Source organism: Podarcis gaigeae (assembly GCF_964106915.1).
Source record: "Podarcis gaigeae genome assembly, chromosome: 8".
Taxonomy (NCBI): Eukaryota; Metazoa; Chordata; class Lepidosauria; order Squamata; family Lacertidae; genus Podarcis; species Podarcis gaigeae.
The window spans coordinates 57,315,046-57,332,377 of record NC_139684.1 but is presented as its reverse complement, the minus strand read 5'-3'; the positions used below and the strand labels follow the sequence as shown (position 1 = coordinate 57,332,377).

General features: G+C 47.6%; 1 protein-coding gene across 2 annotated transcripts in view; it reads right to left on the bottom strand.

The window, feature by feature from the left end:
- The window catches only part of NHSL3 (NHS like 3), a 56,559-nt gene that overhangs the window by 36,456 nt on the left and 2,771 nt on the right, over window positions 1–17,332 (bottom strand). The window contains exon 1 of one of the 2 annotated variants that reach the window (XM_083751615.1): window positions 1,219–1,521. The exons of the other annotated variant lie outside the window; for it this stretch is intronic. Coding sequence (XP_083607741.1) covers window positions 1,219–1,306 — 88 coding nt within the window. The 5' untranslated portion in view covers window positions 1,307–1,521. Of the gene's footprint in view, window positions 1–1,218; window positions 1,522–17,332 lie in introns of those variants that run through there. 2 annotated transcript variants of the gene reach the window in all.

Genomic DNA, 17,332 nt, shown 5'->3' with positions numbered 1-17,332 from the left:
TCCCTTGAATGTTTTGGTTGCCCTTTTCTGAATCGACTCTACAATGTCCTTTTGGAGGTGAGGTGACCAGAACTGAAACAGTACTCCAAGTGCAGTCAAACCTGGATTTGGGATACTGGCTGGTAATATTGGATGTGAATGAGAAGGTGGATATTGGGGTTACAAGCTGACCTGGGTGGGGTGGGGGAGCCCTGCTCCTTTGCCTTTAATATCAGAAACCTATAGACTGAGCTCTTCACAACATGGAGATAAGCTTTCTATTCTGCTAATACCTGTAAGGCTTCTTTTAGAGGTGCAGGCACAGAAGCTGGAAAAACAGTTGGCAACCTTCGTTTTGAGGATGGCATTCACACACCAAGTAGTAAACGGGTGGAAGGCTCTAAAAGATTTTAAGCAAGAGGAAGAGCTTGCGTTTCCCTGGCCTTCTGATTTTTTCCTAATGGATGGAGAGGATATTCTAATCCAGGCCAGTGACTCTACAGAAGAACAGTCCTTTCATATTAGTTAGGCTGATTCCAGGGGAATGATCTTCTCTGTGGGGTGATTATATTAGCAAAGCACCAGCCCTAGAAACCCACAAAGCAGCCTCAGGGCTGGTTGCAACACCAGAGATGGCCCAAGGACAGGCCCCAGGTTTCTCAGAACATGGCAGGGAAGCAGCTCTTTTGAAACAGCAAAGGAGCTCCAACAACAAGAAGAAACCACAGCTACAGCCCAAAGTTTGCCACTCAATGCACAATCAAACCAAAAGCCGCAGCCCAACCTGGCTCTCTGTTCAGTGTTCCTATATGACACGTGTGTTTGCAAATGCATGCTTGTTACAATCATCATTTTTTAAAATTATTATTGGGTCTTTTCTGGTGCTTTCGTAGCTGCCTTACAAATCTGCCAACGGACAAGTGTTATGCAGATCTTGTGATAAATTAAAAAAAGACAGGAATGCCTCTGAGCACATGCCAGGTTAGGTTCCCCTCATACCTGAGAAAAGCCAGAGTCCGCCCCCACCGTATCTTCTGCCACTTTGAGAAGAGATGAACCTGGAAGTTAAGGGCCCACGGAGGAGTTTTGTAGCCTGGAGATTTGGGCAGGGGCGAGGGCAAGTCATGAGGATATTTGCCCCTTTCGGTCCCTTCCCCAAAGTGGCTGCCTCACAGCAGCTCCCCAGCCACACCCTCCCTGCCAGGCCTCCCGCAGGCTCCCCACCTGACAAGCCCGTACCTGTCTTCAGCCCTGCGGAGCGGCCAAAGTTCCAGAGAGACCAGCCCTTGGCGTTTGGGGGGCTCCACTTGTGGTACGAGTTGCCCATGGTGCCCGTAGGTGCAACAGGCACCTTTCCCCGTCTCTTCCTCCTCACCCTGCCCCACCCACCCCCTTGTTACTGGGAGGAGGAGGAGGAGGAGGAGGAACAGGGTGCTTACATGACTGAGCCAGGCAAGCCTTCTTTCTCCTTGGCTGGGTTTCCGTGGCGCAGAGAGAGAGAGAAAGAGGGAGAGGCGCACAGGGCTCAGCTCTGCCTTCCCATCCCTGTGTCTCTGGGCCGCTGCCTGCTTTCAGCACCCACTCGCTCCCTCCCTTGCTTGGTCACGGAGCCAATCGCAGCAGGCAAAGGGGAGGGGCATGTGGGTGGGGTTGGCCTCTTGTCTTCTTCCTGCCCTGACAGCTTCGCTGCCTCCTAGCTCCATCTCTCGATCTCACTCCTCCACTGTTACCAGAAGGGTTTTGTTTCCAAAAAGTGAGGGGTGACCCAGCTAAAAGTTTGCCTGAATATTGCACCCCTCTGACTTGGGGGTGCTCACTGGAGCAGGAAAGAGATATTGCACATGCTCCAAAGCCCTGTTCCTGATTTACATGTTCTGGGGCCATGCCCAGCCACAGGTGGACGCCTTGGCTGACAGAGTCCACAAGGCGGCAGCATTTTAGGGGGAGGACAAAAAAGTGACTCAGAATCTAGCTATCCTTCACCATACCTGTGGAAGTCCTTTACAGTCAAAAGCATTATAATGTTACTTGTCTGAAGCTTATCTATGTATCTCTATCTAACTATCCATCCATCCATCCATCCATCCATCCATCCATCCATCCATCCATCTCAATTCCCTCCTTCAGCCATGCACGTTCATTTGTTCTCTTTCCCATTTTCCCATTCTGTCCCACTTTAATTTTCTGTCACCTTTTGATTTCCTTGGCGATTTCCCCACGCAACTGCCAAACTGCTAAGGCACAAAGCAAGAGCAGCTGGGAAACAAAACAGACTTTGGAGAAACAAGCTATGGTTTGGTTGATTGTCGCTGGGACAACTCATGGTTTCTTCAACCACAGTTAAATGTAATGTACAAACCAGGCCATTATTTATCACCTATGACAAACAGTTCTGTGAAGCTTACAAGTTTGCACATTCTGGCCCATGCAAGTGCCAGTGCCATGCATAAGAGGGCCTCGTGGGGTGGGGGTTGGCCTCTTGTCTTCTTCCTGCCCTGACAGCTTTGCTGCCTCCTAGCTCCATCTCTCGATCTCACTCCTCCACTGTTACCAGAAGGGTTTTGTTACCAGAGGGCCTTAGGTAGGCTGTCCTCTGCCGCTACCTTCCCCTCAAAATGAAAATGGTGGCAGCTGCTTCATTCAGACCATCTCTGGTGGGCACCAGGTTAAATATCCCCCCGTTTGCAGCCGCCTTCACTTAAGTTTACCAGTGAAGGTGTAGCAACATCCACCAGAGAACCCCTGAGCATAGAGTGGAACTGGCACAGTTGCAGGTGCCTCATAATCCTCATTCTGCAGTTGTAATATATCGGTCTTTCAGTGTGGCAGCACCTACACTTTGGAACTCCCTGCCTATTGATATGAGGCAGGCAAGCACCTTCACTTCTTTTCACTGCCTACTAAAAACATTTCTTTTCAGGCAAGCTTGCCCAGATATGTAGAATGCTGACTTGTGTTTTAATCAGTTCTTTGCTTATTGCTTAATTATCTTTTGAACGTTTTAAACAGCTGCTTTAACCGTTTTTATTGACAATGTTATTGTTTTATTCTTTTGTGAACTGCTCTGAGGTTTTTTCCTCACAATCTAGCAGTACATACATTTTATGGCATGGCCTAACATTTGCTCGCAGTTTGGAGCAAGGCTGAAGATCCTGGTATGATTAGGGGTTCCCAAATATATCCCATGGTCTTCTGTGGCTCTAGGGTAGGCCGGGGGTTTCCAGATGTTGATGGACTCAAACTCCCGTCAGCACTGACCATTGACCATACTGCCTGCCAGAGGCATACCTAGGGGTTGGTGAAACCAAACTCTGCTGGGACACAGGCCTGGGATGAGTTTGGGTGCAAAAAAATCACCTATCAGACTATGGAGTGCATGGTGTAAATGTGTGTGCTGACATGATGCCCCTGTCGCAGCAAGTTGAAGTGTGGAAGAAACCTCCCATTCTTCTCACAGCACAAAGACATGCACTTTATTTATTTATTTTTGCCCTTCACCCTTGCACTCACTCTGGATGCTTTGAGTATTTGGGTCAAGTAAAATGTGGCTATTGCGGTAAAGTGTTTTTTTGGGGGGGTTGGCTGGGGGGGGTGCCAATACAGCTCCTTGCCAAAGGCACAAGAGATCCCAATCTGCCGACTACAGCCGATTGCTGAACATCTGGAGGGCACCACCATGTCTATCCCTGATTGAGACAGATTGGCAGGTGGAAAATACTCAAATTACATATCACATCACAAGTGCTTTTAAAGAAATGTCAGAATCCAGGAAGGGCCTTCGGCAAGTCTTTCAGTGAATACAGGAAACTGCCTTGTACTACTGAGCCAGGCCAGCAATGGGACTGTAAGGTCTCAGAAAAATGGGGGGCGCGCAGTATTTCTTTCCTAGCAGCCCTATTCAAAAAATTATTTTAAAATGCCATAGATTCTAATCTTTGGGCTTTCAGCATGCCAAAAAGGGGTGCAATCTTCTGACTATCTCAAGAGATTCCCCAACCCAAACCCCAACTTGCTCCTTAATCTTGACTAGGCCCCCTGTTCTGCTACAAATACAAGGAAATATCACAAATTATATTATTATGCATACAATACTATACACAAGTTATAAAGCAGAAAGTAACCAGGACATATACAGATGCATACAACAATGCATATTACTTTATAAAGCTCATATGTATTAATATACTGGTAACATTCTTCTGCACAAAATATTGTACAGCATAGGGCTTGACTGTTTTATATACGTTTATATGTATAATCTATGTTTTAAAAAATGAGTCGTTTTCTATGTAATTAGTCAGGCTTACAAAAAAAAAAAAAGAAAGGACACCAGACATTGCACAGGCAGATGGCATATAAGCAGGTCCTGAATACGAGAGGCAAGCGAAGCCCAATTGGATCGGACCCAGCAAAATCCATGTGTAAATCTATTTCAAATGGATTTCTCCTTCACCCAAATGCAAATTCTGCTCTACCATCACTGACCTACGGCCCCACCCAATGGTCACAGGACATCCCTGCAGCTGTTATTCTTTGCCCCATGGCCCACCCTGTCCTTTAAGATGCCATGAAAGGGAGTGGGTGGCGCTGTGGTCTAAACCAATGAGCCTCTTGGGCTTGCCGATCAGAAGGTTGGTGGTTCGAATCCGTGTGATGGGGTGAGCTCTCTTTGCTCTGTCCCAGCAGTTCAAAAGCATACCAATACAAGTAGATAAATAGGTACCACTGCAGTGGGAAGGTGCCGGCAAATGGCGTTTCCGTGCGCTGCTCTGGCACTCGTCACTGTGTTCAGTTGTACCAGAAGCATGCTGGCCACATGACCCAGAAAGCTGTCTGTGGACAAACGCTGGCTCCCTCAGCCTGAAGCGAGATGAGCGCCACACCCCATAGTCAAAGTCGACTGGACTTAACCGTCCAGGGGTCCTTTACCTTTACCTTTGCCTAAGATGCCATGGCAGCATCTGTCCTGCCCCTTGCCAATAATTCAAAATTCAAAGAAAACAGAATGTATGAAAAGCAGATGTATGCAAACTGGCAGCCTTGCACTGCCCTAAAAATGGGCACCAAATCTGGAATTTATTTCAGCAGGACACCCCCTCCCTGCCAAGGGCTGGAATCTGTAAAAGGGAATGGAAGGAAAGCTTAATGAGTAAAGCTGATTAAATGAAACTGCTGAGTATGTTATGGGTCATTGGGGGTTAGCGGGTGAAACCAAGTTTTGGGAGAGTCTAAGCAGTTTACAGAAAGGGACTTGAGTTTCTGGGTCCCTCAGGAAGGAAACCAAAACCCTTCTGGGTGAAAACAAAAGCCTAACACCAAAAAGCCTAAGTTAAGATCTGAAATCATTAACAGAAATAAGCTAAACGTTGGCCAGCTATTTCCTGCTGAGACCTGATTTCGGTCCCTGCGGCTTGTGCCTTCCTCCTGCTGAAACCAAGATCCAAATCGATGGAAAGAAATGTTTCCCATTTCACCTGCTCCTGTGCAGTCAGCTCACTGGGTTCCATGGGACTTGTACCCAGGTAAGGGTGCCTAAGATGGCAGCCCTCACTTAATTGCCCCTGACTTCCTCACCTGAAGCTGGAGAAATACAGAAACTCAAAGGCACCTACACCGGTTTGACAAGTCAAATCCGTTCCAATTCATATTTGTTCAGCTCTTCACCTTCATTTCTCACCCTCTCCTGTGCCAGAGACCATGTCAATGATCATATTGTCTTAAGAAAGAGCACGCTCCTCATACACAGAAATCTGACTCCAAAACAATTTGGTGAGTTTTAAAAATCAGATCTCAGATTATGCTGTTTGCAAAAGCATTTCTTGCACTTCCCCCTCCCCTCCAGGTGGAAGAGGCACACCTCTCTTTGTTCAGTCTGAGAAGCTCACCCTGGTTTCCAGCTCAAACCAGACACTGGATTCCTGTTGCCCACATTTTCAGAAATGTCACTCTTGGCCTTCTGCGCCCTGCAGATTAACAAAATTATTTCACAAACACTTGGAAACTATTTAAGCAATTAAGGTTGAGGCCAGCAACAGTGTGATTAGTAACAGCTGAAGGAACCAGGAAGCCTTTCTAACACAGCGTGCAACTGAACCCTACAAAATAAATGGCATTTTGTCACACATCACCTTGTCACCAACATCTCACATCTCTGCATTCTTCCTATGCGTCCTGGTTGCTTAATAGACTGATGCAGCTAGAGACAGTGCCAGGTAGGAGTGGAGTCTCCATTACAGGCCCATCTCAGCCTCATTGGGTGGTTTCATTTGGGAAAGCCACTGCTATCTTAGGAATTTAGCATGCTGTCATATGCCTAGCCAAGCCAATGGTCCCTCTGAACCCAGAATTGTTCTCTACCTCTGAGCCAGGATCCCTTTAGCACTGTTACCTGATGACCAAATTAGATGTGACTTAATTGGGCAATTAATGACTTAATAGTGCAATTAACATGCACTACAGTGGTACTTTGGGTTACATATGCTTCAGGTTACATACGCTTCAGGTTACAGACTCTGCTAAGCCAGAAATACTACCTCGGGTTAAGAACTTTGCTTCAGGATGAGAACAGAATTCATGCTCTGGCAGCGCGGCAGCAGCAGGAGGCCCCATTAGCTAAAGTGGTGCTTCAGGTTAAGAACAGTTTCAGGTTAAGAACAGACCTCCGGAACAAATTAAGTACTTAACCCGAGGTACCACTGTATTGAGGGTTTTTTTACAGAAAAGTAAACAGCAGCCAAGCAATGGAGGGTGGGAGAAGAAATTGCAGCATCCGACCCTTGCAAATTAGGGAGAGTTAAACCCTTTCTCCTTGAAACAGTCTCAGTGAAAATGCTCCCTCTCCACATTTTCCGACTTAATGCTAAAAGATACAACTCTTCCCCCCAGCCTTTGACAGCTAAAACAGTCAGTTTTGTGGGACTCACCTATTTCTGCTGAATGTATACTCTTCTGTTCATCTGGAATGGTTTTTCTTCTTTTTTATCATTGTAATGGTTTTATAGTAACTATTTTTTGAACTGCAAGTTATATTGTTGTGACCAACCCTGCAGCTTCATGGCAAGTAAGAAATCTGATTGATGATAGATAGATAGATGATAGATAGATAGATGATAGATAGATAGATGCTGACTTATTATATCCTGCTCTCACTGCTGTTTCATGTTCACTTGAAACCACAGCTGGCCCAAGACATTTTGCCGCACTTTGCCTAACGACCAGGCCGGCTCTGCTTCAGGCTGCCTTGGAATGAAGTGGAGCACTGATCCATCTGGCGATCCCTGCTCCGCTTAGCGTAGACTCTCTAGGCTCCCTAGCAGGACTCTTCCCCCTTCCCAGGGGACTCTGCCACTGAGCTGTGCCCTCTACCACTTTGTGCCCAGCTCTGATGGATTTTCCCCAGCCCTGCTGCTAGGCATCATTTGGTCTAGGAATGGCCTGGAAACCAGGCCAAGTGTGCTGTGCTGCTCCCCGACCCCACTGATATTACACAGTAAAGACAAGGGGTCCACAACTGATGCAGGCGGTGCCACTGTGCCAGGCAGATCAAGCAGCAGGAGCCTACCTAGAAGAACTGAAAAAGAGCCCTAGTAGATTAAGGGGGCGGGTATCTAGTTCAGCATCCTGCTCTTTCAGTGGTCAACCAGATTACTAAAGGGAAGCCAAAAAGCAGGACTTGAGAGCAAGGGTACTCTCCCAACTTGTGCATCACAGCAACTGGTGTTCAGAAGCATGCTGCCTCCAACAGAACTATCATCAGCACTCGAAATTCGCCAGGCACCTGGTGCATTTTGCACCTGGCTATTGGCCACTTGCGACCAAGTGAAGATGTTCGGTTGCCAGGATGGTGCCTGACGTCTCCACCATCTGGAGGTTCATGCCTGGGGATCCTTGGATCTTGACTGTTTTCAGATACTGACAACACATCCTGTAGAATTCTATTTGTTATATTTGATCAGAAAGAATTTCAGGAGCCAAAACGTCATATTGAAAAATACGACTTTCGAGATGTCTGGCCCAAAAATGACAACTAGGCATTCCGTTTTGGCGACTGCAACCCTGGTTTAATGAGCCATTTGGCGTCTAGCTGATATATCTGAGTTTCTAACACTGGGTAGCTTGGCCAGTGTTCCTCAGAAGAGGAACTGTATGGAAGCAGAATGGCCCTTTTCTCTACAGCACTAAACTGGACTCGCTTGCTTGAGTCATCTGGATCTAGTTGCTTTGCAGATGCTTTGGTATGCCATTTGTGGCCTGGATTATGGGAGTCAAATCTCGGGGCGGAGGGGGTGGCGTTGATGCCCATAGGCATCCTGCCTTTGGACCAAGCTTACAGGTCTCTTTCATCCCTTGTGATTCAACGAAGTAACCTCAAACTCTCTTTAAATTTCACACCCACTCAAATTCCCAGGCATTCCTAGTACAGGAAAAGAGACATGAGCTTCAAACTAGCACTGCTCTGTGATGAAAATGAAGTGCACACAAGACCATGTATTTCAACGCTTGCAGGTTTTGCAGCAATGCAATGTCAGATCCTGTGTGTGTAAATGCACAGCTGGGGTCGGAGGAGAAGAAGAAGAATCCCATTTGTTGGGAAAGTAATTTTTCAAAGTTGGCTGAATTTTCACTTCCGGGTTGTGTAACCCGTCATTCATGAAAGGGTTAAGCAGACTGTACCCTCCTTTTTGAGGAGCCAAGAGATGGCAAGGATACTATTTATTAACAGAAGAGAGGAACTCAGCCAGGTAGCTGTAGGGGAAAATGCAGTTTAAAAGCAGCAGTTGGGATGGATGTTTGTATAAACAGGGAGGGTCCCCGACTGTTTCAGACTTTTAAAAATAAAAGTTACCAGGAGCCTGCCTAAAGGAGGGAAGGAAAGATACTTCAACAGCACAATGTTATGCATTCTCTCATCTTGTGCACACCATATGAGACACACACTTAAACCACAGGGATCCCACAAAAGAACCCCGGGAAATAAAGTTTGCAAAGTGTGTTGGGAATTGTAACTCTGAGCAGAAACTACAGTTCTCTGAATTCTGTTATGGAAGCTTTCTGCTTACTTGATTCCAGGTAAGGATGCCCAGGCCAAGGAAGGAATGGGGGGAAAAGCAGGGAGCAGCTTTTCTTCCCACCAACTGACTTGTGGAACTCCTTGCCACAAAATAACAGCCAAGCCAAGAGAACCCGAACACAGATATAAGCACCAACAGCCTCAGTCTGGGCTCCCTATTATAACCCAGGGTTGAGCTGTGGAAGGAAGAGGCATCTGTGCGCACACATGTTTTCTGTTTATTAAAACAGACCAACTCTTCCTTGCAATTGCAGCCCGCGAGGACAAATAAATATGCAGTTGAAAGCTGCTAAAACAACAAAAACCACAGTGAAGACTTTGGGAAATATTAACAATGGCTCTTCTCTTTGGTCACAGAAGCCCAATTCTAACTGACAGGCACAAAGAGGAACTCCTTCTTCATGGACAAGTTTGTTTCATTATGACAACTCTGCACTGCACAAATGCAGACTGCTTTTTCTTTTCTGACAGCTGGCACCTGTGTGAATTCCCTAGCTGGTCTCCAGAGCATAGAGAAATCAGATATAGTTTGAGGCAGTCACGCAGAAATCTTTTTTTTTTTAATTGCCCCTCTCCTTGGCAACCCAGCACCCTCCAAATGTTGTTGGACTACAACTCTCATCAGCCCCAGGTCAGCACACCAGCTTGCAGTCCAACAACACCTGGAGGGTGCCAGGTTGGCAGAGGCTGCTTTCACACTCTGTGCAACATGACGGCGAGGAATTTTTTAAAGGAGTTTTCCAGCTCTGGCCTTCCCCCAATCTCAGCTCGCAGCAGGTAGAGAGGTCAAGAAAAGATTCTGTAATCAACATGGCCTTTAATCAATGGCATCTATATAAATATACAAATTACAAAATTACAGCGAAGGTGCCTTTTAAACCATCCGTTGACAAATTGCACCAATTAATTTGTTAAAGCTTGCAGGCACAGTCAGAGTGGATGGATGTGTGGATAACACAGGATGCTGGAGCAATCATTAAGGAGGAGGGGGCAATTCAAGAGCCCTCGTATGGTGGTAGGGAGAAGACTTAATGCAGCCTTTCAGATGCTTTTGGACTACAACTCCCATTAGTCCCAGCCAGCCATTAGGAAAGACTGTTTTAACATACGAAGCAAGGGAGATGTCTGTGTGAGGCTCTGGGGGTCCTACTGCAGTATATAAAGGTAAAGGGACCCCTGACCATTAGGTCCAGTCGTGACCGACTCTGGGGTTGCGCCGCTCATCTTGCTTTATTGGACGAGTGAGCCGGCGTACAGCTTCCGGGTCATGTGGCCAGCATGACTAAGCCACTAAGTGCTTTCGAACTGCTAGGTTGGCAGGAGCAGGGACCGAACAACGGGAGCTCACCCCGTCACGGGGATTCGAACTGCCGACCTTCTGATTAGCAAGTCCTAGGCTCTGTGATTTAACCCACAGCGCCACCCGCATCCCTACTGCAGTAGATAGGTGGGAACAAACTGGTCCCAGGAAATTACCTGGCCCAGCACTTGAGAGTTTTCTTCTTAAGAAAAAAGAAAGAACACAAACACCAGACAAAATTTCACCAAGCACTTCATGCGTGAACACGCCCTGCGAGTCTTCAGAATGGGCAGCTTAGCCAAGAAATCCTGTTTCATGCCTGGCTTGGGGGCAGACGGCCTTGCTGGGATATTTTTGTGGCTCTGCGTCACATACCTGCACTTACCCCCCTGCCTGCTGTATTCATTAGTCCAGAATAGGAGGCATTGCACAGCCAAGGATAGTGGGCTGCCCTTCAACTGGACTCCAAGCCCCACCAAGCCAGGAAACTCACTGGGTGACTTCAGCGCCCCTCTCCCCCTGCCTAAGCCTACTCCATGGAGTAGATGTGAGGAGGATACAATAAGGTAAGCCCAAGTATGTTGGAAAGCGAGAGGGGATTCTTTCACCAGCTTCGGCTAGTATCCCAACTATTTCCATTCCTTGACCACATGCACTGCTAATATCAAAGCTGGATTACTGCAAGGCACTCTATGTGGGGCTGCCCTTAAGGTGGGTCCAGAGGCTGCAGCAGCTGCAGATTGCTTAACGCAGCACCCTAAGCCCCAACATGTAATGCCTTTGCTAAACAAATTGCACTGGCTCCCAGTATGCCACTGGACCGAGTTTAATTATTTGCTTTTGGTATACAAAACCTCTATTGCCACAGTACATATTTTAAGCCCTTGGAAAACGCCTTAACTGCCCTGAATCTCAGCCAGGGAACTATAGTTATAGGCCAGCCTTCCCCAACCTGGTGCTCTCCAGATGGACTGGACTACAACTCCCATCAGCCTCGGCCAAGGCTGGGGGAGGCTGTTCAGTGCAGAGGGTCCTGTCCTGGTGGCCTGAGTGGGGGATTGAGCCTGTGCAGCAGCAGTACAGCTCCAGGCAGTGCCCTCCCCTTCCTGCACAAAGCTGAGCATAACACCAGTACATGTGGTGGAGGGAGGGAGGTGTGACATCTAAATCGCTTTCAAACTGGTTTGAATTTCAGCATAGAGGCCCTTTACATATTTGTGGAGCCAAGGCCCTTTGCAATGATCCCTCTTGGGTGCCTAGAGCAACAGGTGTCTGGTCTTGGCTGACCCACAGTGGTAGGGTCTAGTTCACAAAGGGAAACAAACAAACAAAAATGGCCCTTGAGAGTTGAGGGTAGATTTTTCAACACCTGGAAGGCCCAGCTCCATCAGGTAAAATCCACACCCCAGCCTGTAAAAAGGGAGCAAGAGGGCCATGCCTTGTAGAGTATCCTGCAAACTAGATGCAATATACAGAAAGGAGGAACAGAAGCAATTAAAAGGGGCAAAGCAGCTGCCCTTTCCTTAGCAGTGCTGGTGACAAGCTGAATTGTGTGCAAGGATCTGAGTTCAGTTCAAGGTTGAGCAGCAAACCAAGGTTGTCAGCAAGCTCAGCCACACCGTCACTCTGCAAACAGGCAAAGTTGTTGCCTGGGGAAGCAGCACATGGCAACATCAGTGGCATTGGGTTTCTGCAGATTGTTGTTGTTGTGAGCTTAAGGGTGGGCTTTCCTTGGGAAAGGAGCAGAGCAAGGGGAACACCACTCAGACCCATGCTTTCTAGGCATAGAACAAGAGGAAGTGTTGATAACACGCTCTCTTTAAATGTATATCCTGGGAAGGGATGCTACTTTTGCATGAAGTCAGTCCTAGGTCCATTCCATCCATAGGCTTTTTGGGGATTGAAAACATTTACACATACTTCTTCCCCTAAAATATGTATTTTGTACTATTTTCCCCCACCCACCCATATGAAATAGGCATTTTTGTGCACTTTTGAACCGGAACTACAAAATTCAGAGAAGGGTGTAATCCAATGGACAGCTGTGTTCAAGACTAGCATATTAGGTTGGTTTGCTTCAAAATGTGGGCCAAATTGATTTCTCTTCCATTTCCTACATTTCAGATGCATCTCTTAGTGTGGATACATACCTAGTGCCTGTCTTGCCAGACAGAAGACTGAGAACAGAAGAGATATCAAATCAAGGAGCGGGAACATAAATGTACGCACCAGCATCATTTCAAGAGCAGAAAAGTCAGCATGGAGCCGAAATTCTCTCTCTGCCAACCTTTCCCAACCTGGTTCCCTCCAGACATTTCGGACTCCCATCAGCCTCACCCAACACAGTCATAAGATGGTAGGGGCTGGTGGGAGTTGTAGTCTGAAAGATCTGGAGGGCACCAGGTTGGGGAAGGCTGGTCTACACCCTCAGCTGGAAACCTAATGGTCCTCTTGCCATCTGGGCCATCAGCCGCCTCCTGCTGTAGCTGCTGGCAGTGGCCAGCCTGACCGCCATCCACATGCGGCAGATCCAGTCCCCACCTGATCATAGGAGGCTTCAGCCACGCTGCCCAATAGTGGAATGCGCGGCAGCACCCCAAATTACATGAAAGAAACTAGTAAAAACCTAATAATAACCATCTCAATTTTTATAGGTCTTTCACTCTACTGTCAGAAGGCGCTATAAACCAGTCCCCAAGTTCCTGCCCAGCTGGAAATGCACCGGAAGGCCTTGCCACCCACCATAACACAGAACGTGACCAACCCAAGGCCACGTGGCCGGCAGTCGCCATCGCCCTGGGAAGCTCATCTCCTAACTAGGCCATGGCAGCTTCTGAGCCCTGCCTGGTAGGAGGTGAGCGGCTTCAGCAGCCGGAGCTGAAAGGGTTGAACAGGGTGTGGCTCTTCCGCGTTATGCTTCTTGAAACCAGAGAGTATGTTGTGATGACAGACTTTGGTGATTTCATCCAGCAGCAGCAGCTCATGGGAATCGTAACAAGCCATCTTGCGTGGCTGAAAGAGGGCAAGGAAAGAACCCCGATGGCTGTTTCCCTCTCGCCTACGTAATCCTGAATATTTCCACCGGCAGATCCTTCTGCCCACATGTTTCAAGCGCTTTTGGTTGTTCAGGAGGCACCCAATTTGTTTTCAAGCAGTTGTCCCTCTTTATTTTTCATCTAACAGATTTGTAGACCACTTTTCAGGAATCCACCCCTACCCCCCCCCACACACAAAATGGCTTGTGAAGAAATATAAGCCTAAATAAAATCAAAAATACAATACTAAAATCAACTAAAACCAACATTTGTTTCAGGGCACTACTAAAAAATACGGTAATTTTGGCTTCTTCTTTTTTTGGGGCATTTCCTTGCCAAGAGGTCCAACAGTTCTAGAGACCATTTGTGATCATATTGACCTTAAAAACCCCTCTAAGCCTGGGGTCTGTAGGATCCCCTCCTTTCACATGTGCCACTGAGCCGGTAAATAACAGCTTCAAGATCCCAGCCTTGAGTTCCATCACTTCAGGAGGCCAGGTCAGTCTCAGGAAGCCCTTCTTCCAGTGGTCTCAGGCCTTTGGAATGGTCTCCCAGAGGCAGGATGTATAGAAACGTACATATTTTGAGAAACTAGTGTGGTTATTTACACCCACCTAGAACAGCCATGATTCTGAATTTGCGGCCTGTGCAACACACAGCCCTGCTCCCCATTGCAAAGCTATGCTTCAGTCACTCACTCTATCCAAACCAACAGTCTGACCACTGCAGCAGCATCCCTCTGTCCCACCAAAAAGGTGTGCTTACATCTTCAAAGATGCAAGAAGAGCCTGGATGAGCCTGTAGCCCTGGCATAGGCAAACCCGGCCCTCCAGATGTTGTGGGACTACAACTCCCATCATCCCTAGCTAACAGGTCAGGGATGATGAGAGTTGTAGTCTCAAAACATCTGGAGGGCTGGGTTTGCCTATGCCTGCCATAGCCCTATCCAGCCCAGCATCCTTTTTCCACAGTGGCCAACCAGATGCTTCTGCTTTTATGGAGAAACTGAGCAATAAATAATCCCTGAATCTGCAGGATGTTCTGGCTTCACTTCTAAGCATTAGGCAGGTGCTCCAACAAGTGACTGCCTGCTACAGATACCCATGTGAAGCAGAGTGCACATCAAATTATAAATTGCAATATAAGGGTTACAGTAAGCCTAGTCCTTACACTGCAGGGGGGAGGCAGGCAGGGGGCTGGATGCCTTAAGTCATAGAATCATAGCTGGAAGGAAGGGTTCTATGAACCCTGAAGGCCATAGAATCATAGACTAATAGAATTGCAGAATCGGAAGGGATCCTGAGGATCTAGTCCAACCCCTTGCAATGCAGGAATCCTGCCCACAGCTACCCCTGGGTGGACTTGAACCACCAACCTCTGGCCCACGAGCAGAGACATAAGCTGTTTTCCCTAGTATTAGACCAATCTGATCCCCTCCTGTTGTTTTGGATTACAGCTCACATAGGCTGTGGCTGATAAAAATGAAACACCTGGAGGGCACCAGGTTGGGGAAGGCTGGATTAGACTCAGGATCAGAGTGAAATGGGTCCCTCTTAAGGGTAGGACTGGGGGGGCAATGATTTCTGCATTGACTGGACAGTGAGCCCCTTCAGCATGCTTCCCTGTAACTCTAAGCCCTCCAGTGCCCATGTACAAATATTGAAGAGGGCACCAGCAGTAAAGAAATGAGAGGTTTGTACATCTGCATTTGCCATCATGCAATAGCACTGAATCTTAAGGGCTGTGACTTCTCTGGCCTTTTCCTGGAGAAAACTCTAGCAAAAGTGCTGAGATTCGATATTTGGAAATTGTGCCTGTAAGAGGGTAGAGAAGCAGAACTCAGAAGAAGAGGCAGAGGCAGGAATTGTGCGGATGGGTGGTGAACTCCCATAGGAAGCGAAACTGCAGCCCACTCACTTTGAGGTTTCTAAGCTGATCCAGAGAAAAGTACGCCTGTCCTGAGAAGGTCAAACGCACATCAGGGCAAGTCTGCACATCATGGTAAGCCCTGGTGTATGGCTTATTGGGATCAAGCAGGCGGATGGTGTCCACTGCCCAATCCCTCCTTCCAATCACAAGCAAGAGTAACAGTCAGGAAGTCTTGGTGTGGTGTTACTTCCCAACAGAATGAGACTGTGGTTTGCATCTCCCTAAAGCAGCTTTCTTGGGACCCCAGATGTTGCTGGACTTGAACTCCCATAAAATTATCTTATCTATTTTTTATTTAACAAAATTTATATACTGACTGATCATAATAAAACCTCTGAGGGGTCCTAGTCTGACACTCTAACCACTACACTACCACGCAGCTCAATCCCAAAACACCAAAAGCCAAGGTACGTTCTTAAGGCAGCAGCACCTTGCTGACGTTTGTCAGGTCTAGGACTGGTCAGTGCCTGGATGGGAGACTGCCTGGGAACCTCATGTACATATCAAGATAAGCTCTGCGGTGGGAGAAAGGCAGGATATGCATTTTAAGAAAAATAAATACTTGCAGTATTGCTATATTCAAATGAGGCCATTCATTCCCACCATGCTCACTGCCCACGAGAAGGTCTGGCTTTCAAGAGGGTCTGTCAGAATGGCCTCCTCAAGAGAGCTCTTGGAGCTGATGGAGACCTGTCAGAGGAAGCTGCTGCTCACCTGTGTTACTGTCCTAGAGGTTTTTACTCTTTGATTTACAAGGATCTGATGTGTGCTGTTTTTATATATTGTAGTGAGTCGCCTCAAGCACAAGAGAGACAGGAGCCATAAAAAAGATAAATTTAAGGCACTTAAAGTGACTATCTGCCTTTTCTAGGGGATGTTCACAAAAGTATCTCACTTCAGACTTTTCCTCAGTAAAGCCTCACGGATCCCACACACAAATGTCAGATTCCCAACTTCTTGCAAATACAATCCCAGCCCCGCGTACAGATCCACAACCAGAAGACAAGGGAATAAACTGAACCTGGTCCTCTCAAGGTAACCCATTGTGTATTTTGAAAACAGGCTCCTCTCAAGAGACTTCTATTCTTCAAACTGAAGCAGCAACTCGGGTCCTAGGTGCTGAGCCAAAACAGCAAAGGGTGCCCATCACTTGTAAGCTTCCTGGGGCAGGGAGGAAGGGGGCATCTGGCTGCCCACTGTTGGGAACATAAAGCTGCACTAGCTGGACTTTTGGCCTGACCTGGCAAGCCATCGCTTCTGCACTGCAGCCTTTCCCCATATTCTCCAGACCTCTGGTCATGGTAGATGTTCTTCTTTGGATTCTTTCCAGCTTCTCTCATGCCATTCTTGAGAGTTCAACAACCAGTATTCAGCTCAGTTCTGCATTCAGAGTTGAACATGGTACCCTGGTGCCAAGTGGAGGGGGACCAGGAGAGGACTTCCATGTCTCACTCATGTTCCACACCAAGATGGTGCCTGTTTGCTTTGGAAAGCTGCTACAGTGCTGGTTCACGGTCACCTTGTCCCTTGGGCTTTTTGTCTGCCCTGCCAGGGTTGAAAAGCACAAGCGCACCTGGACAAGGGGACAAAGGAGCAAGCAGCTCAAGGGCCAAGGCAGGTTGGACTCCTGCATTTTAGGGGGTTGGACTAGATGCCCCTTGGGGGACTCTTCCAAGTTCCAACTCTACAATTCTATGATTCTGTGAAAAGACTGGCATCTGGAGCAGCTCTCCAGGGGCTGGAAGCCAACAGACACATGGCAGGGGATGGGCAGCGCTGGACGGGAATGGGCAGATAATAGTGCAAGTTCACACTGAGAGCACATCGTAGGCCTCTTAACATGAGCAGGCTGCCACTACAAGAAAAGCAGTGTGTTTGGGGCTGAGTAAAGCCAAAGACCACCCAGACAAGGCCAGAGTTCCTCTGAACCAAGCCGGTACCAAGAGAAGCTTCTGGGTTGATGGGTCTGAAAAGTAGCTGCCCATCTCTCTTTGGCTAAGAGGCTTCCTGAGCTCTTTA